This window comes from Dendrobates tinctorius, unplaced genomic scaffold (genome assembly GCF_039654945.1).
Source record: "Dendrobates tinctorius isolate UK_male_01 unplaced genomic scaffold, ASM3965494v1 ptg000257l, whole genome shotgun sequence".
NCBI classification, from domain to species: domain Eukaryota; kingdom Metazoa; phylum Chordata; class Amphibia; order Anura; family Dendrobatidae; genus Dendrobates; species Dendrobates tinctorius.
Genome location: NW_027361924.1, coordinates 4540435 through 4567792, shown reverse-complemented (window position 1 = coordinate 4567792; position 27358 = coordinate 4540435). Strand labels below are relative to the sequence as shown.

Below are 27358 nucleotides of genomic sequence, written 5' to 3'. Positions count from 1 at the left end.
AATGACCTGAATTACCGTCGTCTTATTTGCTGCCTGAGACTCCGTTCTGCTCAGTATAAGGAGAAAGGAGACTGCGAGCGGAGGGACTGTGCACATCTGGGAGGCCAGAGTGACTCTGTGACTATATGGTGGCTGCTATCTCTCTACCTGATAGCTGCTAGCACTACACATGGCAGGCTGCTAGCACTCCACATGGTAGGCTGCTAGCACTCCACATGGTGTGCATAGTGTGGGGGCCTCTATCAGAGGTAGATGATGGCCCGATCCCAGCCTGTGCATAGGGGGAAGACCTCTGGTCTCTAGAAAGTAAAGAAATGAGACGACAGATCCCAGATGTTTGTTACGGGTTTATTGAACATATTCTTACTTATCGTCTCTACAGAAGGACATTTCCAGCAGACAATCTAGGGGACGGGGGTTAATAACTTCATTACAGACAACGTCATGAACTCTTAAAATTATGTATTTTCCGAAGAAAAAAAAAATATTAAGATCCACGGGCAGAACGCAACAAATAAATAATCTCTGTAATGTTAATAATCTATTAGTGTTCGTATGTATAAAATATACAATAATTTAAGATATTTAATATACAGGTTAGTTGTAGCATAGGAACCAGGGAGGCAGCAGCCTGGCACTGTGAACGGGGTGGAAAGGAAGCTGGTAATGTTTCTGGGGGAGGTCATAATATTTACAAGCATCGCTTGGAGAGGACCCTTTTTCCATGTGTCCTAGTAGTCATGTGGACTCTATAGATGGGGGGGGGCACCAGCTTGGGGACCCTCGCTCTGTGTAGGATAGTAATCCTCCCTATATTAGTGGCACCTACTCTTGAGCTGTCCTATATAATCCTACATATCATATATATAACTGGGTAATAGGTCTGGAAAGTAGAGCACCCAACACCAGCATAACAAGCATCTATGTGACTACTACGGGGGTCCCGCTTGGACCTTTGCCATGGCATTAAACATATGGGTGGGATATACATTAAAACAGATTACGAGCCAAGAACAGGGGTAGAAGGTTCAGCCCCAAATTGCTACATTGGCTGAACACTTCCCCCCCATTTCACTAGAGATTTTCCCTTTAAATATTTTTTTCTGCAAAAGTGCCACTGTAAAGCGCTGCTCTCTCTGGCTGCCGGGGGGCGCTCTGAGCCTCGCGCCTCTCCCTATATATCTACAGTATATTCTAACAACACATCCAAACATTCAAGTCCTAAAAATGAAAAAAATAAATAAATAAAAAAGGCCACAGCCAAATTAAATTTTCCCCTGAATTATGGCAGTCGGTGGCGTTTCGGGGGGTCCAGGCTGCTGACAATCAGTAGTGAAAACCATCAGTGCTATAAATGAAAAACACAAAACCCCCAGAACGATAAAACAAGAACTACAAGCCATCGGCAGCAGGGTCATGGACGAGCTCATCGTCGCCCCCTATGTGCTAAACCGACAGAAAAAAATAATATGGCATCCAAAGGGGTTAAGGGGACGACGGGTGAAGAGAGACTTCCGCGTGCATGCTGTAGTGACGTCCGCCATGACCGGCCTATCGGTACTGATCGTCCGATGCTGAATAATGGGCAGAAATTAACACGGCATGGCGGACGCTCGTCTCGATGAGCGGCTAAGAGGTAAGAAAAGCTGTGCAAACATTGCAGTTCAGGTATACATTATATTCTCACTCTCAACCCCGCGCTCTATATATATGTACACCATATATATATATATATATATATATATATATATATATATATATATATATATATATATATATATATATATATATATATATATATACAGAAAACAAGAGTTTTCCCAGAGATGAGACATGCAGTGCTATTGCAATAACCAGGGGGAGCAGGGAAAGGAGCATGTACAAGGAAAAGGAGGAATGTGTAAGAGCGCCACCTAGGAGAACAATACCATAGAATACTATATGTAGCAGGGCAGGCGCCTAAATGCACCCCCCCTATTCTCTAACTATTGGTACAGGCCACTCATTAAAAATGAGAATGGGTCATTCCCAAAATGAGGTTGGGAAGGGGTGACTTCCGTGACAAGAGCGATCCAGATGAGCCATTTCCGGAGAGACAGATCATCGATCACAAGACGACCCGGATATTAGTAATTTCTGGTTAATTATAAGTGAGGGGTCATCTTGTACACCGTGTACATGCAGTGACGTCACCGGATCCCACTGAGCGGCTATTTGTAGGATAGCAGCAGTCCACGATTCGTCCGCCCTCGCCTGTGTCCTATAAATGATGACATGGTGTGTGGTATGAGGGGCCTGAATGCGGCAGGAGAGCGGCGGGAGCGATACAGGGTGCTGATTACAACGCAAACAGAGAGTCATCCACCCGCTCCTGCTTCTTCCGATTTGTGGGATTCTCTGTCACGGAGGGCTCTGTGGTGGGGGGAGACGGGAGGTCCGGGACATGCTCTACGGCTTTGGCTCGTTCTTCCAGAAACTTGTCAAATTCTGTAAAAGGAAAGATTGATAAATAAATCCCCATCACTCCGGAAGGGGTCAGGGAAAGGCCGATGGAATCCCACGGCACCAGCCTCCCCAGAGCCAATCCAATCTCACCGCACCGGCCTCCCCAGATCCCCTCCCACCGCACCGGCCTTCCCAGATCCCCTCCAATCTCACCGCATCGGCCTCCCCAGATCCCCTCCCACCGCACCAGCCTCCCCAGATCCCCTCCAATCTCACCACACCGGCTTCCCCAGATCCCCTCCCACCGCACCAGCCTCCCCAGATCCCCTCCAATCTCACCACACCGGCTTCCCCAGATCCCCTCCCACCGCATCGGCTTCGCCAGATCCCACCCGTACCGGCCTCCCCAGATCCCTTCCCACCCGTACCGGCCTCACCAGATCCCACCTATCTCACCGCAACCGGCTTCCCCAGATCCCCTCCAATCCCACCGCACCGGCCTCCCCAAATCCCCTCCAATCTCACCGCACCGGCTTCCCCAAATCCCCTCCAATCTCACCGCACCGGCTTCCCCAAATCCCCTCCAATCTCGCCGCACCGGCTTCCCAAGATCCCCTCCCACCGCAGCGGCCTCCCCAGATCCCCTCCCACCGCAACGGTTTCCCCAGATCCCCTCCAATCTCACCGCAACGGCTTCCCCAGATCCCCTCCCACCGCAACGGCTTCCCCAGATCCCCTCCAATCTCACCGCACCAGCTTCCCCAGATCCCCTCCCACCGCACCTGCCTCCTCAGATCCCCTTCCACTGCACAGGCTTCCCCAGATCCACTCCCACCGGCCTCCCAAGATGCCCTCCCACCGCACCGGCCTCCCCAGATCCCCTCCAATCTCACTGCACCAACCTCCTCAGATCCCCTCCCACCGCACCGGCCTCTCCAGATCCCCTTCAATCTCACCGCATCTGCCTCCCCAGATCCCCTCCGATCTCACCGCACGGGCCTCCCCAGATCCCCTCCGATCTCACCGCACGGGCCTCCCCAGATCCCCTCCCGCCGCACGGGCCCTCCCCAGATCCCCTCCCGCCGCACGGGCCTCCCCAGATCCCCTCCCGCCGCACGGGCCTCCCCAGATCCCCTCCCGCCGCACGGGCCTCCCCAGATCCCCTCCCGCCGCACCAGCCTCCCTCTCGTTACATTGCCCCGGCCTGCCAGAATCTCTCACTACATTGCAGCGGCCTCCCATAACCTCCCTCTAGCTTACTTATGACCTCCTATTCTATTACACTGACCTCCAATCAGCAGCCTCCCCAAACCCATCTTATCACACTGTTACGACCTCTACTGACGACTCCATTAAACTCGTCCAGCCTCAATTGACTCATCACACTGGCCTTGCTTCTGCTGACCCCCATCACATTGAGCCATTCTACCTCTCCCCCACTCTACATTAGCGTCCTCCGAGATCCCCCTCCACTGCACTGTGCCAGGAATGCTCTTCCACCAAGTGACCCACCATCAGCCTCCCCGGACCTCTCCTAACCTGTGTCCTGAACATCATCTGCATAGAAGATACACCGGGCATTTACCTTCACTGGTCACTCCTTCCTCCAGTTCTTCCCCCTTCTGTAAAAAGAAAATTACATTATTCTATAATAAAGACGAGAAACACAAGAATCGACCAAGAAGAAAGGTGAAAACGGCTGAGTCCCAGGTGCCCACTATGTGCCTAGACTAATGCAGAAATCCCCCCACCAGTGACATCACACCATACAGCTCTGATAATCCCTCCCACCAGTGACATCACACCATACAGCTCTGATAATCCCTCCCACCAGTGACATCACATCATACAGCTCTGATAATCCCTCCCACTGAAGACATCACATCATACAGCTCTGATAATCCCTCCCACTGAAGACATCACACAGCTCTGATAATCCCTCCCACCAGTGACATCACACCATACAGCTCTGATAATCCCTCCCACCAGTGACATCACATCATACAGCTGATATTCCCTCCCACTGAAGACATCACATCATACAGCTCTGATAATCCCTCCCACTGATGACATCACATCATACAGCTCTGATAATCCCCCCCACCAGTGACATCACATCATTCAGCTCTGATAATCCCTCCCACTGATGACATCACATCATACAGCTCTGATAATCCCCCCCACCAGTGACATCACATCATTCAGCTCTGATAATCCCCCCACCAGTGACATCACACCATACAGCTCTGATAATCCCTCCCACCAGTGACATCACATCATACAGCTCTGATAATCCCTCCCACCAGTGACATCACATCATACAGCTCTGATAATCCCTCCCACTGAAGACATCACATCATACAGCTCTGATAATCCCTCCCACCAGTGACATCACATCATACAGCTCTGATAATCCCTCCCACTGAAGACATCACATCATACAGCTCTGATAATCCCCCACCAGTGACATCACATCATACAGCTCTGATAATCCCTCCCACTGATGACATCACATCATACAGCTCTGATAATCCCCCCACCAGTGACATCACATCATACAGCTCTGATAATCCCTCCCACTGATGACATCACATCATACAGCTCTGATAATCCCTCCCACCCGTGACATCACATCCTACAGCTCTGAATCGCTCCCACTGTTGACATAATATCATCCATACTGGTGGGAGAGGTTATCAGAGGTATATGTGTATGATGTCATCAGTGTGGAGGGATTATCAGAGGTGTATGTGTAGGATATCATCAGGGTGGAGGGATTATCAGAGGTGTAGGATGTCAGTGGGAGGGATTACCAGAGGTGTATGTGTATGTCGTCATCAGTGGGAGGGATTACCAGAGGTGTATGTCGTCATCAGTGGGAGGGATTACAAGAGATGCATGTGTATGATGTCATCAGTGGGAGGGAGTACAAGAGGTGTATGATGTCATCAGTGGGAGGGATTACAAGAGGTGTATGTGTAAGATGTCATCAGTGGGAGGGATTACAAGAGGTGTATGTGTAAGATGTCATCAGTGGGAGGGATTACAAGAGGTGTATGTGTAAGATGTCATCAGTGGGAGGGATTACAAGAGGTGTATGTGTATGATGTCATCAGTGGGAGGGATTACAAGAGGTGTATGTGTATGATGTCATCAGTGGGAGGGAGTACAAGAGGTGTATGATGTCATCAGTGGGAGGGATTACAAGAGGTGTATGTGTAAGATGTCATCAGTGGGAGGGATTACAAGAGGTGTATGTGTATGATGTCATCAGTGGGAGGGATTACAAGAGGTGTATGTGTATGATGTCATCAGTGGGAGGGATTACAAGAGGTGTATGTGTATGATGTCCTCAGTGGGAGGGATTACAAGAGGTGTATGTGTATGATGTCCTCAGTGGGAGGGATTACCAGAGGTGTATGTGTATGATGTCATCAGTGGGAGGGATTACAAGAGGTGTATGTGTATGATGTCATCAGTGGGAGGGAGTACAAGAGGTGTATGATGTCATCAGTGGGAGGGAGTACAAGAGGTGTATGATGTCATCAGTGGGAGGGATTACAAGAGGTGTATGATGTCATCAGTGGGAGGGATTACAAGAGGTGTATGTGTATGATGTCATCAGTGGGAGGGATTACAAGAGGTGTATGTGTATGATGTCATCAGTGGGAGGGATTACAAGAGGTGTATGTGTATGATGTCATCAGTGGGAGGGATTACAAGAGGTGTATGTGTATGATGTCATCAGTGGGAGGGATTACAAGAGGTGTATGTGTATGATGTCCTCAGTGGGAGGGATTACAAGAGGTGTATGTGTATGATGTCCTCAGTGGGAGGGATTACAAGAGGTGTATGTGTATGATGTCCTCAGTGGGAGGGATTACAAGAGGTGTATGTGTATGATGTCATCAGTGGGAGGGATTACAAGAGGTGTATGTGTATGATGTCCTCAGTGGGAGGGATTACAAGAGGTGTATGTGTATGATGTCATCAGTGGGAGGGATTACAAGAGGTGTATGTGTATGATGTCCTCAGTGGGAGGGATTACAAGAGGTGTATGTGTATGATGTCATCAGTGGGAGGGATTACCAGAGGTGTATGTGTATGTCGTCATCAGTGGGAGGGATTACAAGAGATGCATGTGTGATGTCATCAGTGGGAGGGATTACATGAGGTGCATGTGTGATGTCATCAGTGGGAGGGATTACATGAGGTGTATGTGTATGATGTAATCAGTGGGAGGGATTATCAGAGGTGTATATGTATGATGTCATCAGTGGGAGGGATTACAAGAGCTGTATGATGTCATCAGTGGGAGGGATTACAAGAGGTTTATGTGTATGATGTCATCAGTGGGAGGGATTATCAGAGGTGTATGTGTATGATGTCATCAATGGGAGGGATTACAAGAGGTGTATGTGTATGATGTCATCAGTAGGAAGGATTATCAGAGGTGTATGTGTATGAGGTCACTGGTGGGAGGGAATGACATCATACCATACATTACAGCTCTGATAATCCCTTCCACCATTGACATCATATTCCGGTAATGTTGGTCACATTGATTTCTCACTAAGCGCATATACACAGACATAGCAGTTCAGACCCATATCCGAGTGACGAGTAGAAGAGCATCTCACCACGTCCGTCCCGAGCCACTCTTCTAGGTCATCCATGTCCGAGGCCTGCGCCACGGGAATCTACAGCAAGCACGTGCAGCCAAAATACATCCAGAAGCATGAGGCGCGGTGGAATGGCAAAACGAGCAGGGGAAAAATAAAATGAATAAAAGAAACAAAAAATGCAAAATATGACAACAGAAAATGTGCTAAAGATGAAGAGGTAATAACGGAGAAAGGAAAACAACATGAGGATGACAACGCCATAGCCGGGGCGGCGGCGGCAGAACAGGGCACTAGAACAGACATGTTAGGAACCTGTGACTATAGATCTTCATGGATGCCCCTGGGCAAGTGGGCAAATGTTTTACTGACCAGGGCTTGTCCAGAAATGGCTGCTTTACTGAACTCAGTAAGCCACCAGGGGGCGCATGATTAAAAGGTGCAATACCAGACGCTGCCTGCAGATGAGGGTGGCGCTGCGCCAAGTGGTTTTATATGGAGGATATTAGGCTATAAATTAGCAGCCATGATTCCCAGACTAAGCCTAAAGCATAAAGTCTATGAACTCTTAATATACTTTATGTTTCACCATTTTTTGAAGATCTCTTCTTGCTGTCAGTGAATATAAGGTGTAGTCAGACCCAAAGTCCGATGCTAGCCTAGTGCCGCTCATATGGTGCTTCCAGAGATGCTGGAATTGTTGAGAAACTGACACATAAAGAGAATGATTATGATTGATGGGCAAGCTTCATTCCGCTATTAAACATACAGAGACATGAGACACGTCTAGGGATCGACAGGTTAGCGGCTGCGGTGTCAGTGGAGATTAGCGGGCGGTGTCAGCGCTACAGGGACGGGCAGCGTCTCCGCTCCTCGTATAAGCACAAGTTTGCTTCCATGCGATTATGATATAAGGGGTGAGATCTCGGGATGACGACCATTATCTGACCCTTTAATCTGCTGCTCGTCCCCCCCTTCCATTCAGTATCGGGCACTGGCCTCCATTTTGCCTGTTGTCGCCATCTTGCCTGTCCTCACCTCTGACGCTCGCCAGCTGTGGGGTTGTTACCTGCTGCACCAGTGTTTTCCAACCTGTGTCTCTCCAGCTGATTCATAACTACAACTCCCAGCATGCCCTGACATGCTGAGGGCCGGCTGGTGATCACGGCTATAGAAGCCCCCCAGGCCGGCTGCGGTGCAGAGCTTACATAGGAGCGGCGGGTGCGAGGCTGGCACGAGGACCAGGATCAATGACTCGCACACGTGTCAGGGACTTTAGACAGGAATCGTCTCCTGGAAACACAAGTCGTGTCACGGGGGAATTTGGACCCGTCCGCGTGAAGTGCTGGATGCAATCAGTGCGGCATTGCTTCCTATGATAAGAAGGGTATCGCCGGCTGCAGGAGCGAGCGGAGGGTTCTGCATGCACGAAAAGCGGAGGAGGAGAGGAGAGCACAGCAGCCCCCGCTTATTTCAGGGGTCAATACTCCAGAACTGACAGAGAAGTTCAGTAAAGTAGTCTCCTCTGCAGGATCTCCTCATATACTCCTCTCCAGGATTCCCTCATATGCTCCTCCACTCCAGGATCCCCCCTCATATGCTCCTCCTCTCCAGGATCCCCCCTCATATGCTCCTCCTCTCCAGGATCCCCCCTCATATGCTCCTCCTCTCCAGGATCCCCCCTCATATGCTCCTCCTCTCCAGGATCCCCCCTCATATGCTCCTCCTCTCCAGGATCCCCCCTCATATGCTCCTCCTCTCCAGGATCCCCCCTCATATGCTCCTCCTCTCCAGGATCTCCCTTCATATGCTCCTCCTCTCCAGGATCTCCCCTCATATACTCCTCTCCAGGAATACCTCATATGCTCCTAGTCTCCAGGATCTCCCCTCATATGCTCCTCCTCTCCAGGATCCCCCCTCATATGCTCCTCCTCTCCAGGATCTCCCTTCATATGCTCCTCCTCTCCAGGATCCCCCCTCATATGCTCCTCCTCTCCAGGATCTCCCTTCATATGCTCCTCCTCTCCAGGATCCCCCCTCATATGCTCCTCCTCTCCAGGATCTCCCTTCATATGCTCCTCCTCTCCAGGATTCCCCCTCATATGCTCCTCCTCTCCAGGATCTCCCTTCATATGCTCCTCCTCTCCAGGATCTCCCCTCATATACTCCTCTCCAGGATCTCCCCTCATATGCTCCTCCTCTCCAGGATCCCCCCTCATATGCTCCTCCTCTCCAGGATCTCCCCTCATATGCTCCTCCTCTCCAGGATCCCCCCTCATATGCTCCTCCTCTCCAGGATCCCCCCTCATATGCTCCTCCTCTCCAGGATCCCCCCTCATATGCTCCTCCTCTCCAGGATCCCCCCTCATATGCTCCTCCACTCCAGGATCTCCCTTCATATGCTCCTCCTCTCCATGATTCCCCCTCATATACTCCTCTCCAGGATTCCCTCATATGCTCCTGGTCTCCAGGATCTCCACTCATATGCTCCTCCTCTCCAGGATCCCCCCTCATATGCTCCTCCTCTCCAGGATCCCCCCTCATATGCTCCTCCTCTTCAGGATCCCCCCTCATATGCTCCTCCTCTTCAGGATCCCCCCTCATATGCTCCACGTCTCCAGGATCCCCTCATATGCTCCTTCAATCAGTTCCTCCCTCACATTTTCGGGCCCCTCTTTGGAATCCCGGGACAGCATTTAGCGTGGGCAATTGGTTCAGCTTTGATGAAATGTCCTCATCTAAAAGGACTGCAGAACCAGACTACACAAGGCATGCTTTCAGACGGTTACCATGGAAACACATTGTCGTGTATAGGAGCTGTGGACACAAAGTAAACTATCCCCAAAATTATTTTAGACACATTGTAAATACCTGTTAAAAAAATATAGATAATTTTAGTTAAAACTTGTGTTTATCCCAGGAGTCCAGACACAGACGCTGAGGATCAGGATTGCAGGGATTAATAGCCAGATATCTGCGAGTCGTGTGCACTGCATGATGGGACGTGACGGCAGACACACCGCCATATGCTGGATACATGGACGTCGGTCCGTCCTAGGATGCCTCGATAGACCCGCAGGCGCCAGGGTTCGCTGCTATATTACCCTATAGAATATATATGTTCTGCAGTTACAGGGGTGGCTGGTGCCGTACAAGCAGATATCCGGCTGCTCACGCTCCGCTCGGTTAGGTTGGTAAGATGCCACGAGGGTGAAGGGGGTCAGATGGTTATGGGGGAGGTCTACCTGCGGGAGCACTGCTCACCATTCCTTGAGTAATGAGCCACTTGTCTATGGGCTCCATGGCTGAGACTCCAGCTCTACCTCTCCTCTGGGACAAAACCCCAAAATGGCGTAAAAAATAAAAAACACAAGAAAAAAAAAAAAATAGAGATTATATACCGTGAAACAGTGTGAGGAGGACATGATGCATAAAGAGATGGTGCCCGAGTCCACGCACATGATCCATTGATCTCGGAGCGACCAGGTCCTTATCATTAGAGAAATAAGCTTTATAGCTGAGAGCAGCACAATCGGCAGCTCATAAAGACTAATCATCAATACTACGCTCACAGCGGTGCGGCCTGATGGATCAATGTTCGCCTCCGCCGGGGGACGAGGGCAGATGCATCGATCTGCTCTGCAGGATCAGCACTCGTCTGTGACCGTGAAGCTCCTATTACTTCAATGCATTGGTCTGGCACCACCTATTGCTCCTAAGAAGGAACTGCGGGCTGTATACCATTGTGCCAGAAGTCATATAGTTAAAACCAGCCGATGACCAAGGCTCTGGCCGGGCGCTACATACCCCTCCTGTGTTCTGCTGCCGGACATCTAAAGCAATTGCCAGCCCACCGAGAGCTTGGGGGTCCTCGTACGTCACACTGCCAGAGAGAAAAGTGTCAATTAAATAGATGACACATGGCAGTAATAGATGCAAGTACTTTTTGTGTAGTCTTCAAGATGACAACCTTCACCCTAATAACAGGATTATATTTATATTACCCAATAATATTGATAATAAAAAGCAGAATTCTATTCACCCAGTGTCACTAGAGGGAGCTTATTGCATAGGGTTTATGTATGTATTCACTGTATCTCTATACAGGGAGCTCCCCCTAGTGGTGACTAGACAGGATCTAATGCATCTCAGTATACAGGGAGCTCCCCCTAGTGGTGACGACAGACAGGATCTTATGTATCTCAGTATACAGGGAGCTCCCCCTAGTGGTGACTACAGACAGGATCTTATGTATCTCAGTATACAGAAAGCTCCCCCTAGTGGTGGCTGCAGACAGGATCTTATCATGTATCTCTGGATACAGGGAGTTTCCCCTAGTGGTGACTGCAGACAGGTTCTTATGATGTATCTCTGTATACAGGGAGCTCCCCCTAGTGGTGACTGCAGACAGGATCTTATCATGTATCTCTGTATACAGGGAGCTCCCCCTAGTGGTGGCTGTAGACAGGATCTTATGTATCTCTGTATACAGGGAGCTCCCCCTAGTGGTGACTGCAGACAGGATCTTATCATGTATCTCTGTATACAGGGAGCTCCCCCTAGTGGTGACTACAGACAGACAAATGTAAATAATCACATTCTGTGTATGAGATTTGGAGCTGTAAGGTGAAAATTAAGATGTATTATGAAGTGAATCAGCACAGAGGATTGGATATACATCAGCACTTACACGATCACTATGTGCTGAACTCACCAATATGTTTTGTTAGCGATTTCCTAGGCTATAAGACACCACCATGCACAGATCTCATACTCACTCCTTCCTCTGTTCGGCCAGAGAACTGCTCCTTGTTTGTGCAAACATATCGAAGTCGTCCCGCGGGTTGGTGTTGGGGAGCGCGCTGAGGGTGGAGCTCACACTATTAGATCCGACATCTGAAAGAGAAAGTTTCCTATTTAATTTTGAGACCAGATGCAGCTTAAAAAAATCCCTCCCCCCCATTTAATAGAGCAATGTGCGGCTCTTCTAGACACGGGGCAGGCGAGCGTCGTCACATGGGCCTGATTAACTTCCACCCATAAATCTGGTTTGCTATGGATGTCACAGGGAGTAGTTGACTTTTAGGACCCCTTTATCCTAACCTTACAGCTCCCATTCTCTTCCCGACCACGGAGCCTATACATCCGCCTAAATCTGCAGGAACCTGTATTACTGAAGATCAGACATTAATGGGTTAAGAATGGCTGCAATTTGTTGGATCATTTCGTTGTTATTTACCAAGTCCTCCCAGCTGGGTTGTTAGTGACGCCGGGGCGGTGTTCCCCACCATTGGGCTCACGACTGCAGGGGATCCAGGACCCAGGTCTATCAGATTATCCTCCGTGACCTCACTCAGCATCTGCGACGGGAAATACATAATCAGTGGCTACTATTTAGGGGGGGGGGGGGGGGGGGACTACAAGCTTAAAGCGGCTCCGGCGCAGTCTCACCCCGTTCGTGTTCGGAGCGGCGCGGCCTGACCTGTAGCGCTCGAACCTAATGAAGAAGGAACGGCCATTAGTCAGGAGGACGTGCGGCGTCAGGCTCTCCACAACGCTTCTTCCTTACCTTTCATATCTGAGGAAGACGTTATTCAAGTCGTCGTTGACGTGCAGCAGCTCCTCGGTCACCTCCTCGTTGGACACTCGAGAGATCAGCTCCACGATCCGCTGCTGCATCGCTCGGCAGGTCCGGTTCAGGTCCTATAAACACGGACAGTCTGGGCCCAGATCCGAATCCCAATAATGCGGGGATCCATCCTCTGTATCGGCGGAGCGCCCCCTACCTGCAGAAGCTCCAGATCAGAGGCGTCTTCTTGGCCAGGAGTCATCTCCGTCAGCATCTCAGACATGACCTTAGTGTTTCCGCGAACGATATCCAGCTCGCTCCTCAGGCGGCCGATCTGGAGTGTAAGCAGAAGACGTGACCGCGTAGATATAGTGAGCAGTGGCGATGACTCCGGACATGGCCCGTGAAAGCCTATGGCTTACCTGTTCTGAGTTGGCAGTGATTGGCCCACGCACGCTTGGCGTAGGTGCTGCTGGGGTGGTGAATGGCGCCGGAGATGACGAGAAAGAACCCGAGTTCGCCCGCTGGTGGGACTGGGGCGTATGCATGTTCATAGCGGGGTCCACCTCGGGCACGCTCTGTGTAAAACAGGACACATTACAAGGGAAACTTCGGCCTGGCAGCTACAGTCCTATAGTCTGTGTGGTCACAGGTCTGGAGAGTCATGTGCCGAATAATTGGACTTTTCCTAGCAATGTACTGCAGCTGCCGATAATCATGTAGAGCGCACACTAAGACTGACAGCAGAGGACACACTGCACCCGATACACTGCAGCTATGAATTATTAATCCTGTAGTCTCTGTCTGCAAGAAAATTCAGTGGCCCGGACCCTGCAGACGGCACAGGAGATCGCGGCTCCTCTACATACCGTAACACTGTGGTATTGAATTATATAGTGTAAGCGATCAAATTATTGTAGGTTTCTGTCACCTAGGGACACTAAAAAAATAAATGAAAAATTAAAAATAAAACGTTATAAAAAATATACACATGTACAAAATAGATTTAAAAAAATAATATGTGTTTATTTTTCATTTTTCCATCATTTTCTTAGTTTCCGTAGGTGACAAACCGTAAGAATAGTAAAATATTTAATTTGTTTAAAATGATTAAAAAATAAAAAAAAAATTACCCAGTTTTTACCATACAATAAACGCTGTAGAAACAAAACTCCCACCACCACAAAAAAAAAAAAGGTATGGCTCTTGGAATAGAAGTAGGGAAAAATTAAAAATTCTTGGGTCCCTAAGGTCCTGTCCTTTTCCAGATCTGCACGGATGTGCGTCGCATGAGATTTTCTACAAATTAAAGGTGATTTCCTACCCTTTGTGGAGTGTGTATCGGAGACAGGGCATCGAGATCGGCCATGGGAAACTCAATCCCTTTTCTTTTCAGCTCTTCATAAATATGCACCACTCCGGTGAGGTCGGGGCTGCTCCGAAACGCGTCGGCCCAAGCCTGGAAAACAGGAACAGAGAGATAAGAGACATAGATGAAATCCCAGAGACATTACTGTCCACAGATACTTGTGGAAGGAGGACAATTGGAGCAGGAATGTCACCGCACAAAACATTGCAGGTTCTGCTATCTGGCAACATGAATGCACACGGGAAGCACGAAGTCTAAATCCCATCTATATGAGGGAGAATAACACCATCGCAGTCACAAAAAGATGCCAAAAACGATCGAGACTTCTCAAACCTCAGGTCTTGTACCCGATCATCCTCATAAGAGCGTCGCTTACCTCGCTGACTGTCTCAATAGCCAAAAAGCCAGGGATGATGGGGATAGATGAGCCGGAGAAAAGCCTGCTGGGTACTGAGGCTGCTGAGGTCCCCGGCACAGCGAGGTCCCTGTGACACAGGAGCCCAGCGGTCTGCCCAGGGACATATGATCTACCCAGAGAAACCTCATATGAGCCGCCATCCAGCTGATGGGACACGCGGCACTAGAGCGATCAGTGTCCAATGTCTTATTTATCAGGTAATTTGCTCACTAATTTTTAACTAGTGATTGTTAATATGATTCACGAATGAGAAACAGAGGACAAGGGGAGAAAAAAGGAGGTCTAGAGAAAGAGCAAAAGAGAGAGAACATAGGAATGTGAGGGCCAGAGAGAGAGAACATAGGAATGTGAGGGCCAGAGAGAGAGAACATAGGAGCGTGAGGACCAGAGATAGGAATAGGGGGGGGGGGGGGGAGGAGGAGGGAGAGGGAGAGGGAGAGGGAGAGGGAGAGGGAGAGGGAGAGGGAGAGGGAGAGGGAGAGGGAGAGGGAGAGGGAGAGGGAGAACACAGAAACGTAAGGGCCAGAGAGCGAGAGAACACAGGAACGTGAGGGCCAGAGAGAGAGAGAGAACATAGGAACGTGAGGGCCAGAGGGAGAGAACATAGGAATGTGAGGGCCAGAGAGAGCGAGAGAACATAGGAATGTGAGGGCCAGAGAGAGAGAGAACAGAGGAATGTGAGGGCCAGAGAGAGAACATAGGAATGTGAGGGCCAGAGAGAGCGAGAGAACATAGGAATGTGAAGGCCAGAGAGAGAGAACATAGGAATGTGAGGGCCATAGAGAGAACAGAGGAATGTGAGGGCCAGAGAGAGAGAACAGAGGAATGTGAGGGCCAGAGAGAGAGAGAGAACATAGGAACGGGAGGGCCAGAGAGAGAGAGAGAGAACACAGGAACGTGAGGGCCAGAGAGAGCGAGAGAACACAGGAATGTAAGGGCCAGAGAGAGCGAGAGAACACAGGAACGTAAGGGCCAGAGAGAGCGAGAGAACACAGGAACGTGAGGGCCAGAGAGAGAGAGAGAGAACACAGGAACGTGAGGGCCAGAGAGAGAGAGAGAGAACACAGGAACGTAAGGGCCAGAGAGAGAGAGAGAGAGAACACAGGAACGTAAGGGCCAGAGAGAGCGAGAGAACACAGGAACGTAAGGGCCAGAGAGAGCGAGAGAACACAGGAACGTAAGGGCCAGAGAGAGCGAGAGAACACAGGAACGTAAGGGCCAGAGAGAGCGAGAGAACACAGGAACGTAAGGGCCAGAGAGAGCGAGAGAACACAGGAACGTAAGGGCCAGAGAGAGAGAGAGAGAACACAGGAACGTGAGGGCCAGAGAGAGAGAGAGAACACAGGAACGTGAGGGCCAGAGAGAGAGAGAGAACACAGGAACGTGAGGGCCAGAGAGAGAGAGAGAACACAGGAACGTGAGGGCCAGAGAGAGAGAGAGAACATAGGAACATGAGGGCCAGAGAGAGAGAGAACATAGGAACATGAGGGCCAGAGAGAGAACAGAGGAATGTGAGGGCCAGAGAGAGAGAAAGAACATGGGAATGCGAGGGCCAGAGAGAGCGAACAGGAATGCGAGCGCCAGATAGAGCGCATAGGAGGGAGAGAGAGAGGGAGAACATAGGAGAGGGAGGGAGAGAGGGAGAGAGGGAGAGAGGGAGAGAGGGAGAGAGGGAGAGAGGGAGAGAGGGAGAGAGGGAGAGAGGGAGAACATAGGAGAGGGAGGGAGAGAGGGAGAGAGGGAGAGAGGGAGAGAGGGAGAGAGGGAGAGAGGGAGAGAGAGAGAGAGAGAGCGAGAGAGAGAGCGCACATAGAAAGAACATAGGAATGCGAGGGCCAGAGAGAGCGAACAGGAATGCGAGGGAGAGGGAGAGTGAGAGTGAGAGAGAGAGAACATAGGAATATGAGGGCCAGAGCGAGAACATAGGAATGTGAAGGCCAGAGAGAGCGAGAGAACATAGAAATGTGAAGGCCAGAGAGAGAGAGAGAACATAGAAATGTGAGGGCCATAGAGAGAACATAGGAATGTGAGGGCGAGGGCGAGAGTGCGAGCAAAAAAAAAAAAGAGAAAGAAAACATAGGAATGTGAGGGCCAGAGAGAGAGAGAGAGAAAAAGAAAGAAAGAGAGAGAAAACATAGGAATGTGAGGGCCAGAGAGAGAACAAAAGAATGTGAGGGCCAGAGAGAGAGAAAGAGCATAGGAATGCGAGGGCCAGAGAGAGCGAGAGAACATAGGAATGTGAGGGCCAGAGAGAGCGAGAGAACATAGGAATGTGAGGGCATCAGTAAAGCCCCCCACACACATTGGAATGTCATGAGGGAGTGCGAGAGAGCGAGAAAGAAAGAAAGAAAGAAAGACAGAAAAAGGGAAAAAAGGAAAAGAGAAAGAAAAAAGACACGAGAGGAAAAAAAAAAAAAGAGAAAGGGAGTGAAAAAGAGAGAAACAGAAAGAAAAAGAAAATAGAGAAAGCGAAAAAAGAAAAGAGAGGGAGACAGAGATAGGGCTCAAGAACATGGGAGAAGAGGGCTCAGCTCCTTGTCCCAGTAGCACCCTGCGCTGCCCACCTGTATCAGGGCCAGGACTTTATCCTGCACGATGGTCGGGGGGTTGTTCTTAGGAGAGATGATTTTTACCAGGACTCCATCTATAAAGTCGCGGTGCGTCACAAGCACATGAAATCGATGGCCACAATTCTTCACACAAGTCTCCAAAACCTGAGGAAAAAAAGTCAGAGAAACATGGATTTTTGTGAGTAGTCACCGTAAAATCCTTTTCTCCGAGACGCTCATTGGGGGACACAAGTACTGTGGGGTGTATGCTACTGCCGTTTGGAGGCTGACCACTAAGTATACAAAAAAAAAGTTAGCTCCTCCTCATACACCCTCGCCCCGATTGCGGGCAGAAACCATTTTAGTGCAATAGCAGTAGGAGAACACAAAAACAATTTAGCCTTAAAGCAGAATACCATATGTCTGAAAAAGGACCACCTTAATTTAAAAAAGGAATTATATTCATTAAATAAACAAGAGCCAACTGGCTATCAGGGTGGGTGCTGTGTCCCCCAATGAGCGTCTCGGAGAAAAGGATTTTACGGTGAGCACTCACAAAAATCCATGTTTCTCCTTCGTTTCATTGGGGGACACAGGTACTGTGGGACGTCCTAAAGCAGTCCCTGGGTGGGAAGTCAACTCACCAATCCAAGCGGCATGCCCTCCTGTCTAAAGGTGCGCCACTGCTGCTTGGAGAATTTTTCTACCCAGGCTCGCATCTGACGAAGCCTGAGTATGCACATTGTAATGCTTAGAAAAAGTATGTAGGCTGGACCAGGTTGCCGCCTTCCATACCTGCTCTGCCGAAGCCTGGTGCCAAAGCGCCCACTGCCCGAGTAGAGTGCGCCCCTATATCCCTGCTGGAATCGGTGTGCCTCTAATACGGTAAGCCTCTTGAATAGTTAGACGAATCCATCTGGCTATGGTCAACCTTGAGGCTGCGAGCCCCTTCCTGCGCCCTTCGGGGATCACAAACAGTGAGTCTGTCGAAAAGGTGCCGTCCTCGACACGTACCTCCTGAGCGCTCTTACTAGGTCCAAAGTGTGGAGCGCCCTTTCCACCCTATGTACTGGCGCTGGACAAAATGAAGGCAGCACAATGTCCTCATTAATGTGGAAAGAGGACACGACCTTCGGCAGAAAGGGAGGAGCTGGTCTAAGGACCACCTTATCCTTGTAAAAGGTAAGAAACTGTGCTCTACAAGATAGGGCTGCCAACTCCGAGACCCGCCTAATGGAAGTTATGGCTACCAAGAATACGAGCTTCCTGGAAAGGTATGATAATGAAATTTCTTGTAACGGCTCAAAAGGAGCTTCCAGCAGGACACGGTTAAGATCCCAGGAGTCTATGGGCGCTCTATAGGGGGGCACCAAATGAGAGACCCCTTGAATGAACGTCTTGACCTGCATATTAGTAGCGATCCTTCGCTGGAAGAGGACAGACAAGGCCGATATCTGTCTCCTAAGGGAGCTCGGGGCCAATCCTGCGTCTAGGCCTGACTGAAGAAAAGCCAGGATGTTGGGAACCAAGAAGGATAGTGGAGCAACCCCGTGCCTCTCGACACCAACGAAAGAAAACCTTCCAAGTGTGATGGTAAATTCTCGCCGAGGTAGGCTTCTGGGCGCTAACCATTGTAGCAACCACTTCACGCCCAAACCCCGCCTGGGTCAGAATCCAAGATTCAACGGCCATGCCGTCAAACACAGGGCCCCTGAGTTCGGGTGGCAGATCGGCCCCTGAGACAGTAAGTCTGGTCGTTCCGGCAGACGCCAAGGAACGTCTGCGAGGAGCTGCACTAGATCCGCGTACCATGCCCGATGGGGCCAGTCTGGGGCCAGCAGAATTGCCAGAACCCCCTCTGTCTTGATTTTCCTGATGACCCTCGGAAGTAGTGGCAGCGGGGGAAACAGGTATGGGAGCCGAAACTGGTTCCATGGTAGGACCAACGCATCCACTGCGATTGCTCGCGGGTCTCGAGACCGAACGACAAACACGGCCATTTTGGCGTTTACCCTGGAGGCCATCAGATCCACGTCCGGTGTCCCCCACCATTGGCAATCTGCTGGAAGACTTCGGGGTGCAGGGACCATTCCCCGGCCACGACACCCTGCCAGCTTAGGAAGTCCGCTGCCCAATTTTCCACGCCTGGTATGTGGACTGCTGAGATTACCGAGTGGTTCCCCTCGGCCCAGCTTAGTACATGCTATCTCGCGCATGGTTGCCCTGCTGCGCGTGCCTCCCTGGTGATTCACGTACGCCACTACCGTGGCGTTGTCCGATTGAATCCGGACCGGATGTCCTGCTAGAATGTGCTGGAAATGTTGCAGTGCCAGCCGCACGGCTCGTATCTCCAGCAAGTTGATCGGGAGGCGTGCCTCCTGATGCGACCATTGCCCCTGAGCTGTGTGATGGCGAAAAACTGCTTCCCAACCGAGAAGACTCGCATTGGTTGTGATCACCAACCATTGATCTGGGGGAAAAGGTTTCCCCTGAAGAAGAGAGGAGTCGCGCGCGTCCACCACTGCAGTGACCGTCTGACTCGAAAGGACAACCTGCACTGATGATCAAGCGTGAATGGACTCCTGTCCCAAGATGTCAAGAGAGCATGCTGCAGGGGACGAAGATGAAATTGGGCAAACGGAATCGCTTCCATTGCCGCCACCATCCTCCCTAGAACCCTCATCCCGAACCGAATGGTGTGAGGGCCTGGTTGTTGAAGTTTCCGAACTCCCTGCCGGAGCGCTCGAGCCTTGTACTGAGGGAGAGTTACCAACCCTCGGGAGGTGTTGAAAATCATCCCTAGGAACGAAATCCTCTGAGCTGGGACAAGGGATGACTTTTTCCCGTTGACCAACCATCCTAGGCGCGATAGGGTATCCAGCGTGATGTTGACATTTTCCTTGCATGCCCGAAAGGACGGACCTTTCACCAAGAGGTCGTCTAAGTACGGTAAAGCCACTATGCCCCGAGAGTGTAGAATGGCCATGACGACAGCCATTACCTTTGTGAACACTCTGGGGGCGGTGGCCAACCCGAAAGGCAGAGCTACAAATTCGAAATGCCAACCATCGATTGCAAAACGTAGGAACCTTTGATGCGGGGGAAAAATAGGGACGTGCAGGTAAGCATCCTGGACGTCGATCGAGGCCAAGTATTCTCCCTGCTCCATGGCCGATATGACTGAACGGAGAGATTCCATTTGAAAGTGCCTGATTCTGATGAACCTGTTCAGGAGCTTTAGGTCCAGAACCGGCCTTACTGTCCCGACCTTCTTGGGAACTGCGAACAGGTTGGAATAAAAACCTTGAGTTCTCTCGCACTCTGGTACAGGGACAATGACCCCGTTGCGCTGAAATACCTTGATGGCCCCTAGCAACGCCTCTGCCCGGGATTCCGCTTTGGGAAGCCGGGAAAGAAAAAAATCATCTTGGAGGATGTCTGACAAATTCTATTTTGCACCCGGACGACACTAATTCCGCCACCCATGCGTCGCGTGCTACCGCGACCCAGACGTGGCGGAACCGGAGTAGATGTCCGCCCACTCTGCCGTCCTCGGGTAACGGATGCCCCGAGTCATTTGTCTGAGGGCTTCTGGGACCTGGCCCCCCCCCTCGACCTGGGCGGGCGGCCTTGCATCCTGCCCAGCGGGATGGCTCTATACGTGACCTGACGCTCCTTGTCTTGGTTGTAGCGAGCTGGGGCGGCAAAACTGGCCGCTGCCATCCACCCGGGGAAGCGAAATGCTCGAAAGCGTGCCTGAGGCTGACGAAATGGCAGTTTAATTTTCTGCTGTGGGAGAAAACTGCTTTTTCCCCCCGTAGCATCTGAGATGAGTTTGTCCAATTTTTCCCCAAAACAGGCGGCTACCCTGATAAGGCAGGGAAGTCAAGGATTTCTTGGAAATCGAATCAGCCCGCCATAGCCTTAACCACAGGGCTCTTCTAATGGCGATTGCATTCGCCGCCGCTAGTGTTGCGCAATTAGCCGCATCTAAGGACGCATTGATTAAATAGTCACCCGCCATCGCAATCTGACCTGCTATCTCAGACACTTCCGTCGGCAGGTCTCTATCCTGTAGGACCTTATTTAAAGAATCTGACCATGACATCATGGCCTTGGCTACCCATGTTGCCGCAAATGAAGGAGAGAGCGCTGATCCTGATGCCTCATACACCGAGCGGGCCAAACTCTCTCTGAGCCGACCGTTGGGTCTTTAATGGAAGAAACACTAGGCACCGACAACAAAGTTCTTGAGGCCAAGCGTAACAATGGGGGATCCACAATCGGAGATTTCGCCAATCTCTTACAGAGCTCTGGTGCACACGGTTATCTCATTGCTAGCGTTTTTTGGCCCGAAAAACGCTTGTCTGGACGTTCCCTGTGACGCTGCACTATTTCCTCGAACTCTGGATGAGTGCTAAACACTCTATGCGGTCGCCTGGCCTTCTTAAAGGATACCTTATGACCTGAGGTTAGGGAGACATCCTCCTCAATACCAAAGTCTGATTGACAGCTTCAATGAGACTGTCTACCGTCTCCCGACACCCCGGGGTATCCAGGTCCAGGGATTCCTCCGCGTCATAACCTGAACTCTGCTCGCTCCCGGAAAATGGTGACGGTGAATGAGATACCGCACTCACGGATGCCGAAGCACCGGAGGGGCCCGGAGACGCAGTGTGGGTTATATTCCTATGAGTCTGCCTAGAGAGAGTGCGGCCCCTGCAGGTCGGAGGCTCCTGTGAGGTGGATGAACCTTCCCAGACAGGCGAGCCATCATCTCTGCCCCTATCCGGGGCCTGAAGGGTCTCGATCGCCTTCGTAAGCGAAACCATGGACCGCGAGAGTGATAACGCCCATTCCGGGGGGATCCAGACCCCTGGGCTCCGTCGCAGGGGAGGGCTCCTGGGCGCGTTCGGAGTCACAGGCTTCACATAACTTAATAGTCTGCGCTCGTGGGAACATAACCCCACAGGAAACGCATGCGGCATAAAGGAACGTGTGCGTTTTTCCTTTCCCAGACATATTGCTGATTAGGCCAATTTATGAAAATTTGAAGGGAAAGGAGGAAGAGGAGGAGGATAACCCCTTAATGCGCGTAGTGTGGCTCCGGGACGGGGTCGCACTTACCCTGCTCCTGTGTGCCCCCCCCGCGCTCCTGGGTCTGGCTCCGATGCGCTCCTTCACCTCTGGGCAGGCTGCGAGGTGCTCTCCCGGTCGTGGCCTACCCTGTACTAAAAGCCGGGGCCTCAATTTATCCGGCGCCTGCCCTAGCCACGGGGGGCGGCGCCGGATATGACGTCACGCCGGGGCGGGGGGGTGGGGGAGGCGGAACTTTCATCTGCGGCCTAGGCCGAAGCCGCGGGCTAAATTAGTCACCGCCCGCCCGTGCGCTGACGGCCCCACTACCCCGCCGGTCTCCACTCTCCTTCACCTCCGCTGGCGGTGCTCCACATCCGCGGCCCTGCTGTCTTTCATGCCGCTCTCCTCAGCCACGTGCAGGTACAGGGAGGGAGGAGGGGAAGGGAGGAGGAGAGGGGGGGAATGGAGACTGCCAATCACAGCCCTAGCCCCGACAATATATCACTGATAACCAGTGGCAAACATCAGGGGATTTAATAGTGCGACCCCCTGCCAAACGCTGCCCAGGGCCTTCCCCAGCTCCATACCTGCTTCTCCAGCCACTGGGTAGCAGCACCTGGGGTAATTCATTTTTGGACGGTGCAGGCACCCTAGCTCCGTCTGCCTTCAGGGGCGAGGAGAGGGATCGTCCGCCGCCATGCAGCACCGCCGTCTTGCGTTGGTGGAGCAGTGGGGGCCGCACAGACTAGTCTTGTGCCTCTGTGCATGCCCATGGTTTCAATACCTAGGGGTGGACAGGGCTAAGTCTGGCATAATGTCCCACGTTGCGGGAAAGGATACGTGGAGGGACACTCGCACGTGCTCGCCCGTTGATGGTTTTCAATAGGATGCGTTGCCCCTGTCTAATCTTCATAAAAAAGAATAAAGAAAAATAGATGTCCAGTGAAAAGTCCCAGAGATGTCCCTCAGTGCGGGAAAGGATCCGCGGAGGCGATACTCAACGCGTGCTCGCCCGCTGATGGTTTGGGGAGATCGGAGCCTTTCAATAGGATCCGTCACCCCTGTCTGGAGAGATCCAGACTGTGTGTGCCTACATAGGACACTAAGCAAAAAACTGGTTTCCGCCCGCAATCGGGGCGAGGGTATATGCGGCGGAGGAGGAGCTAACTTTTTTTTTTGTATACTTAGTGTCAGCCTCCAGACGGCAGTAGCATACACCCCACAGTACCTGTGTCCCCCAATGAGACGAAGGAGAAAAGAGACGTTAGCATTCCTATTACTGTCTTTAAGAGCTTTGGTTGCGATCAGTAAATGGGGACATTCTTAGACTATGTTCACATGCAGTGATTTTTTTTTTCCCAAACACCCATTTTTCAGCACTTTCACAGTTTTGTTTTTTTTTCAGTGCATTTCGGGTGTGGATTATACGTGTGCAAGTATAACAAAGTTAGTTTTATTCACTGAAATGCAGCGTTTTTTCACTTTCTCATTGCTTTCTATGGGTGAAAAAACCTGCAAACATGTGAAAAGAATTGACATGCTGCAGATTTAAATGAAGCTGCAGTTTTCCAACTCAATCAGGGAAAAAAAAAAAAAAAAAACAAGAGTGTGCATTTCTGAAATCTCATAGCTTTTGCTAGCACTCTAAAAATCAGTGAGCGGGCGTGCTCCATCTATCAGGATAGAGACGCTGAGCTCAGTGATTGGCTGCAGTGCTCTTAACGCTGCAGTCAGTTACAGACACTGGGAGAAGCAGCAGAGACTCAGTGATGGACCCAGGGAGGGTGAGTACAGCGCATCTTGTAATTGAAACACAAAGCAAGTTAGAAAGTTGTAGAACTTTGCGTACCGTCAGCGCCAGCATCACTTCTCTGTAATTCTTGTTCCCGTTCAGCCTCTTCTTCAGGGCTCGAATTGCATCTTTTGGCCTAAGGGAAAAAAAAACAAAAAAACAGGGGGTACTGAAAAAAGTTTGGGGTCCAATTTTTTCTTTTTATGGTAACTTCCCTCTAACCTACCACCCCATCAAATGCAATAAATCAGGTTTTCATGAAAATTCTGATTCTGAACCATGTGCTTAAGGCGACTGTTTGGATGACGTCAGCATGGAGGCGACAGATATATGTAACCTTTCTGGATCAGTAATGACTCCAATGTGTCACAGAACCTGCGAGAAGTTCACCCGCAGGGTCCCTGCGCTGAACTCACCCTTCCTCCGTCTCGTTGATTATGTCACAGATCTCCATGTTCAGCGTCCAGTCTTCGCTCTGCAGGGAGCCATCTGTGGCTTTTTCTGCCAAAACACAAAAATAAAAAATATGTTAGAAAAAAAAAAAAAAAAAAAAAGAAAAACTAATTTATTTCTGGAAAAGTTTGGTGATGACAATCAATATGGCCGCCATCACAGGGGTCATAACCCAACTTTTCCTGACTGTAACCTGAACTTTCAGAAGAACTTTTGACATGTCAGAAGTTTTGATCTTTTGAGGGTCCGGGTGCCGAGAACCCCCCCAGTGAATAGGGAAAAGGAAGTCTCGAGGGTGAGCCACTCAAACCCCCACAAATCAAAATGTCATCAGAAAAATAAATTCAGTTAAACATTAAAGGGGTTCTCCGCTCTATAATAAAACTTTCCAATACTCTTATGATTTCATTCACCGCCTTTTTCAAGATCCCCTCTTGCTGTCAGTGAATGGGAATAACCACAATCCAAAGACTGAAAACTTCTGGTGTCGTTACAATGTATCATTGTAGGTAAGAGCCCCTAAGATCTGAAGTTCGGGGGGCGGCTGGAAGAGTCTCGTACAGCTGCTTTATTATTGGTAATGCCTTCACTGAGACACTGTGACAAACTGCAGCTGTGTGAACGGGATTGCATTGGGTAAAATCTTTTTTTTTTTCAGCTTTCAAAAAAAGAGAATTCACTGACAGCAAGCAGAGATGTTTTTTTCTATCTTTTTAAATAAAAGATCCCCTTTTAAATAAGAGATGACACCCTTCCGAAAGAGAAAAAAAAAAAAAAAAAAGGAGGAAGCCCTCCAAAGGATGGAACTTCATCAACCATGCCCAAGCTGCTGCAGCGCTTCTTTCAAGCGTTGACTTACCATTTACATTAAGTAATTGCCTATAGAAGCACATCCCTGTTACCAGACCCCCATTCATATTTCCTACGTCCCCTTATGTCGCCCCATTACCCTCAGTCGGTCTCCCCCCTCTATTGTAACGCACCCATCAGCGCCGGCTGCGGCGGCCTCCACTCGGTGGCTCGGAGCTCTGCGGTGATGATATATCTCCAGGCGAGACGCAGCGTGGACAGGACCCAGTACAGAGTGATCATGGCTGTCCTGGGGAGGCAGAGACGTGCGGCTCCTCATTTACTCGCCCGTGGATGCTGCTGGCACGCTACATTCGGCGCCGCTGCAGCCGGTTTAACCCCCGAGTTCCCTGGAGGAGACGCTGCAGATGTGCGCTAGGGATCCACAGGAGACGAGGCTCGCACTGCAGCACTGCACATCTGTGCAGTAAACGCGCGGACACTGCAGAGTCAGCAGAGTCCCAACCAAGCCATCAATCCGGCGTCGCTCCACCCAGAAACTGCACCGTCAGCAGCTGCAATAAGGGGGCCCCCCGACCACCAGAGCAGCCGCCGCAAGCGCCAAAGGCAGGAGTGGCAGCGCCACAGCTCCGACCGCCTGCTGCAAGGGTCCTTTATCTGCTCCTGGGAAAGCTGGGTGACAACCAACATGGCGGACAAGTTCTGTCAATGGGAGACCAGATAAACCCAGGAAAGTGAAGCATAGACAGCTCTTACTGATCAGGGAAATTGAGGAAAATCAGGTGACGTAAGCAGCCATACTGACGGTTTCCTAGAGAACAAACGCTCACAAAAAAGACTAATCTGCTTCTTGGAAAGCTGGGTGATCACCACATTGCACGTCCGTCCTACAAAACACTATGCGGATCTGTAGGAAAGCTGAGCGATAAGCGCCACAAGAGATGGAATGGCGGCCATATTGGTCCTCACCCGGATTTACTAGAAATGCGCAGATTTATCCAAATAGACTGAAGGAAACATTTATTGTCAACCAACCACAGCAGAGTTTTCATTTTACCACACCAGTGTAACAACCAATCACAGTGCAGCTGCCCATTGCAACAAATCGGAGTAGTTTTCATTTTTGCACTTCAATGTAGCAACCAATCACAGAGCAGCTGTCGTTATACCACAACAGTGTAGCAACCAATCACAGAGCAGCTGTCATTTTACCACAGCAGTGTAGTGACTAATCACAGAGCAGCTGTCATTTTTGCCACCAATCACAGAGCAGCTGTTATTTTTGCCACAGCAGTGTAGCAACCAAAGAGCAGCTGTCATTTTCGCCACAGCAGAACCAAACAGTACAATTTACATTTTACCACAGCAGAGAAGCAGTCACAGGACAGCTTTCGTTTTACCACAGAAGTGTAGCGACCAATCACAAAGCAGCTTTCATTTTACCACAGCAGAACAGCCACCAATCACAGTACCGTTTACATTTTTTGTTCCCCAAGTAACCAATCACAGAGCAGTTTTTATTTTGGTGCAGCTTTTAAAAAGAAAAAATGAAAAGCAGAGTTCTCATTCGTTGCTAGATAGAACAAACACATAAATGAAGCCTACAGAAGCCGGACTGAGGGAGGGAATAAAAAAACACAAAAATGTGACCAGACCCTTATAACGCTCCGGCACTAAGCTGTACTGTCCCTCAGGTCTGTATGGAGATGCAGTGAGATGAGGGGCAGGTTGTGTCCAGAGATAAACGGCTCCTCAGCGGGGCACTGCAGAGCGGCGCGGGCTGCGGATGTGTACAACTTATCAGGATATCTCATGCGGAAAATCTGAATGTGAGGAAATGAATCCATCACTGCCAGGAGAGGCTGCACCGCGCAGCACCTGCCGCTCCGCCCTGTCAGCGTCTGTGCACACGCTGCGGATTTGGCTGCGGATCCGCAGCAGTTTTCCATGCGGTGTACAGTACCATGTAAACCTATGGAAAACCAAACCCGCTGTGCACATGCTGCGGAAAACTCTGTGCAGATTTGCTGCGGTTTTGAATCGGCAGCATGTCAATTCTTTGTGCCGATTCCGCAGCGTTTTTACACCTCTTCCATTATAGGAATACGCAGGTGTAAAAACGCAGGTCATTTTACCTGCGGATTCAGCTAAATCTGCGCGGAAAAATCCGCAGCCAAATCCGCAACGTGTGCACACAGCCTCAGGGGGTCACTTACTTATAACACATCACCACTGCAGCTCACATAGGGTTA

At 50.4% G+C, this 27358-nt stretch overlaps 1 protein-coding gene across 4 annotated transcripts in view; it reads right to left on the bottom strand.

Moving 5' to 3' along the window:
• Nucleotides 1-334: 334 nt before the first annotated feature.
• Nucleotides 335-27358, bottom strand: part of TOM1L2 (target of myb1 like 2 membrane trafficking protein) — a 36914-nt gene continuing 9890 nt past the window's right edge. For 2 of the 4 annotated variants that reach the window (XM_073558490.1, XM_073558492.1), the window contains exons 2-15: nucleotides 24260-24344; nucleotides 23901-23979; nucleotides 16988-17137; nucleotides 13961-14095; nucleotides 13059-13214; nucleotides 12854-12970; nucleotides 12637-12770; nucleotides 12519-12564; nucleotides 12307-12427; nucleotides 11846-11963; nucleotides 10875-10950; nucleotides 7086-7145; nucleotides 4031-4067; nucleotides 335-2487 (exon numbers count right to left, since the gene is read on the bottom strand). In XM_073558490.1, coding sequence (XP_073414591.1) covers nucleotides 2339-2487; nucleotides 4031-4067; nucleotides 7086-7145; nucleotides 10875-10950; nucleotides 11846-11963; nucleotides 12307-12427; nucleotides 12519-12564; nucleotides 12637-12770; nucleotides 12854-12970; nucleotides 13059-13214; nucleotides 13961-14095; nucleotides 16988-17137; nucleotides 23901-23979; nucleotides 24260-24344 — 1463 coding nt within the window. In that variant the 3' untranslated portion in view covers nucleotides 335-2338. Of the gene's footprint in view, nucleotides 2488-4030; nucleotides 4068-7085; nucleotides 7146-10874; nucleotides 10951-11845; nucleotides 11964-12306; nucleotides 12428-12518; nucleotides 12565-12636; nucleotides 12771-12853; nucleotides 12971-13058; nucleotides 13215-13960; nucleotides 14096-16987; nucleotides 17138-23900; nucleotides 23980-24259; nucleotides 24345-25279; nucleotides 25582-27358 lie in introns of those variants that run through there. The other 2 variants (XM_073558489.1, XM_073558491.1) reach the window with 2 other exon arrangements.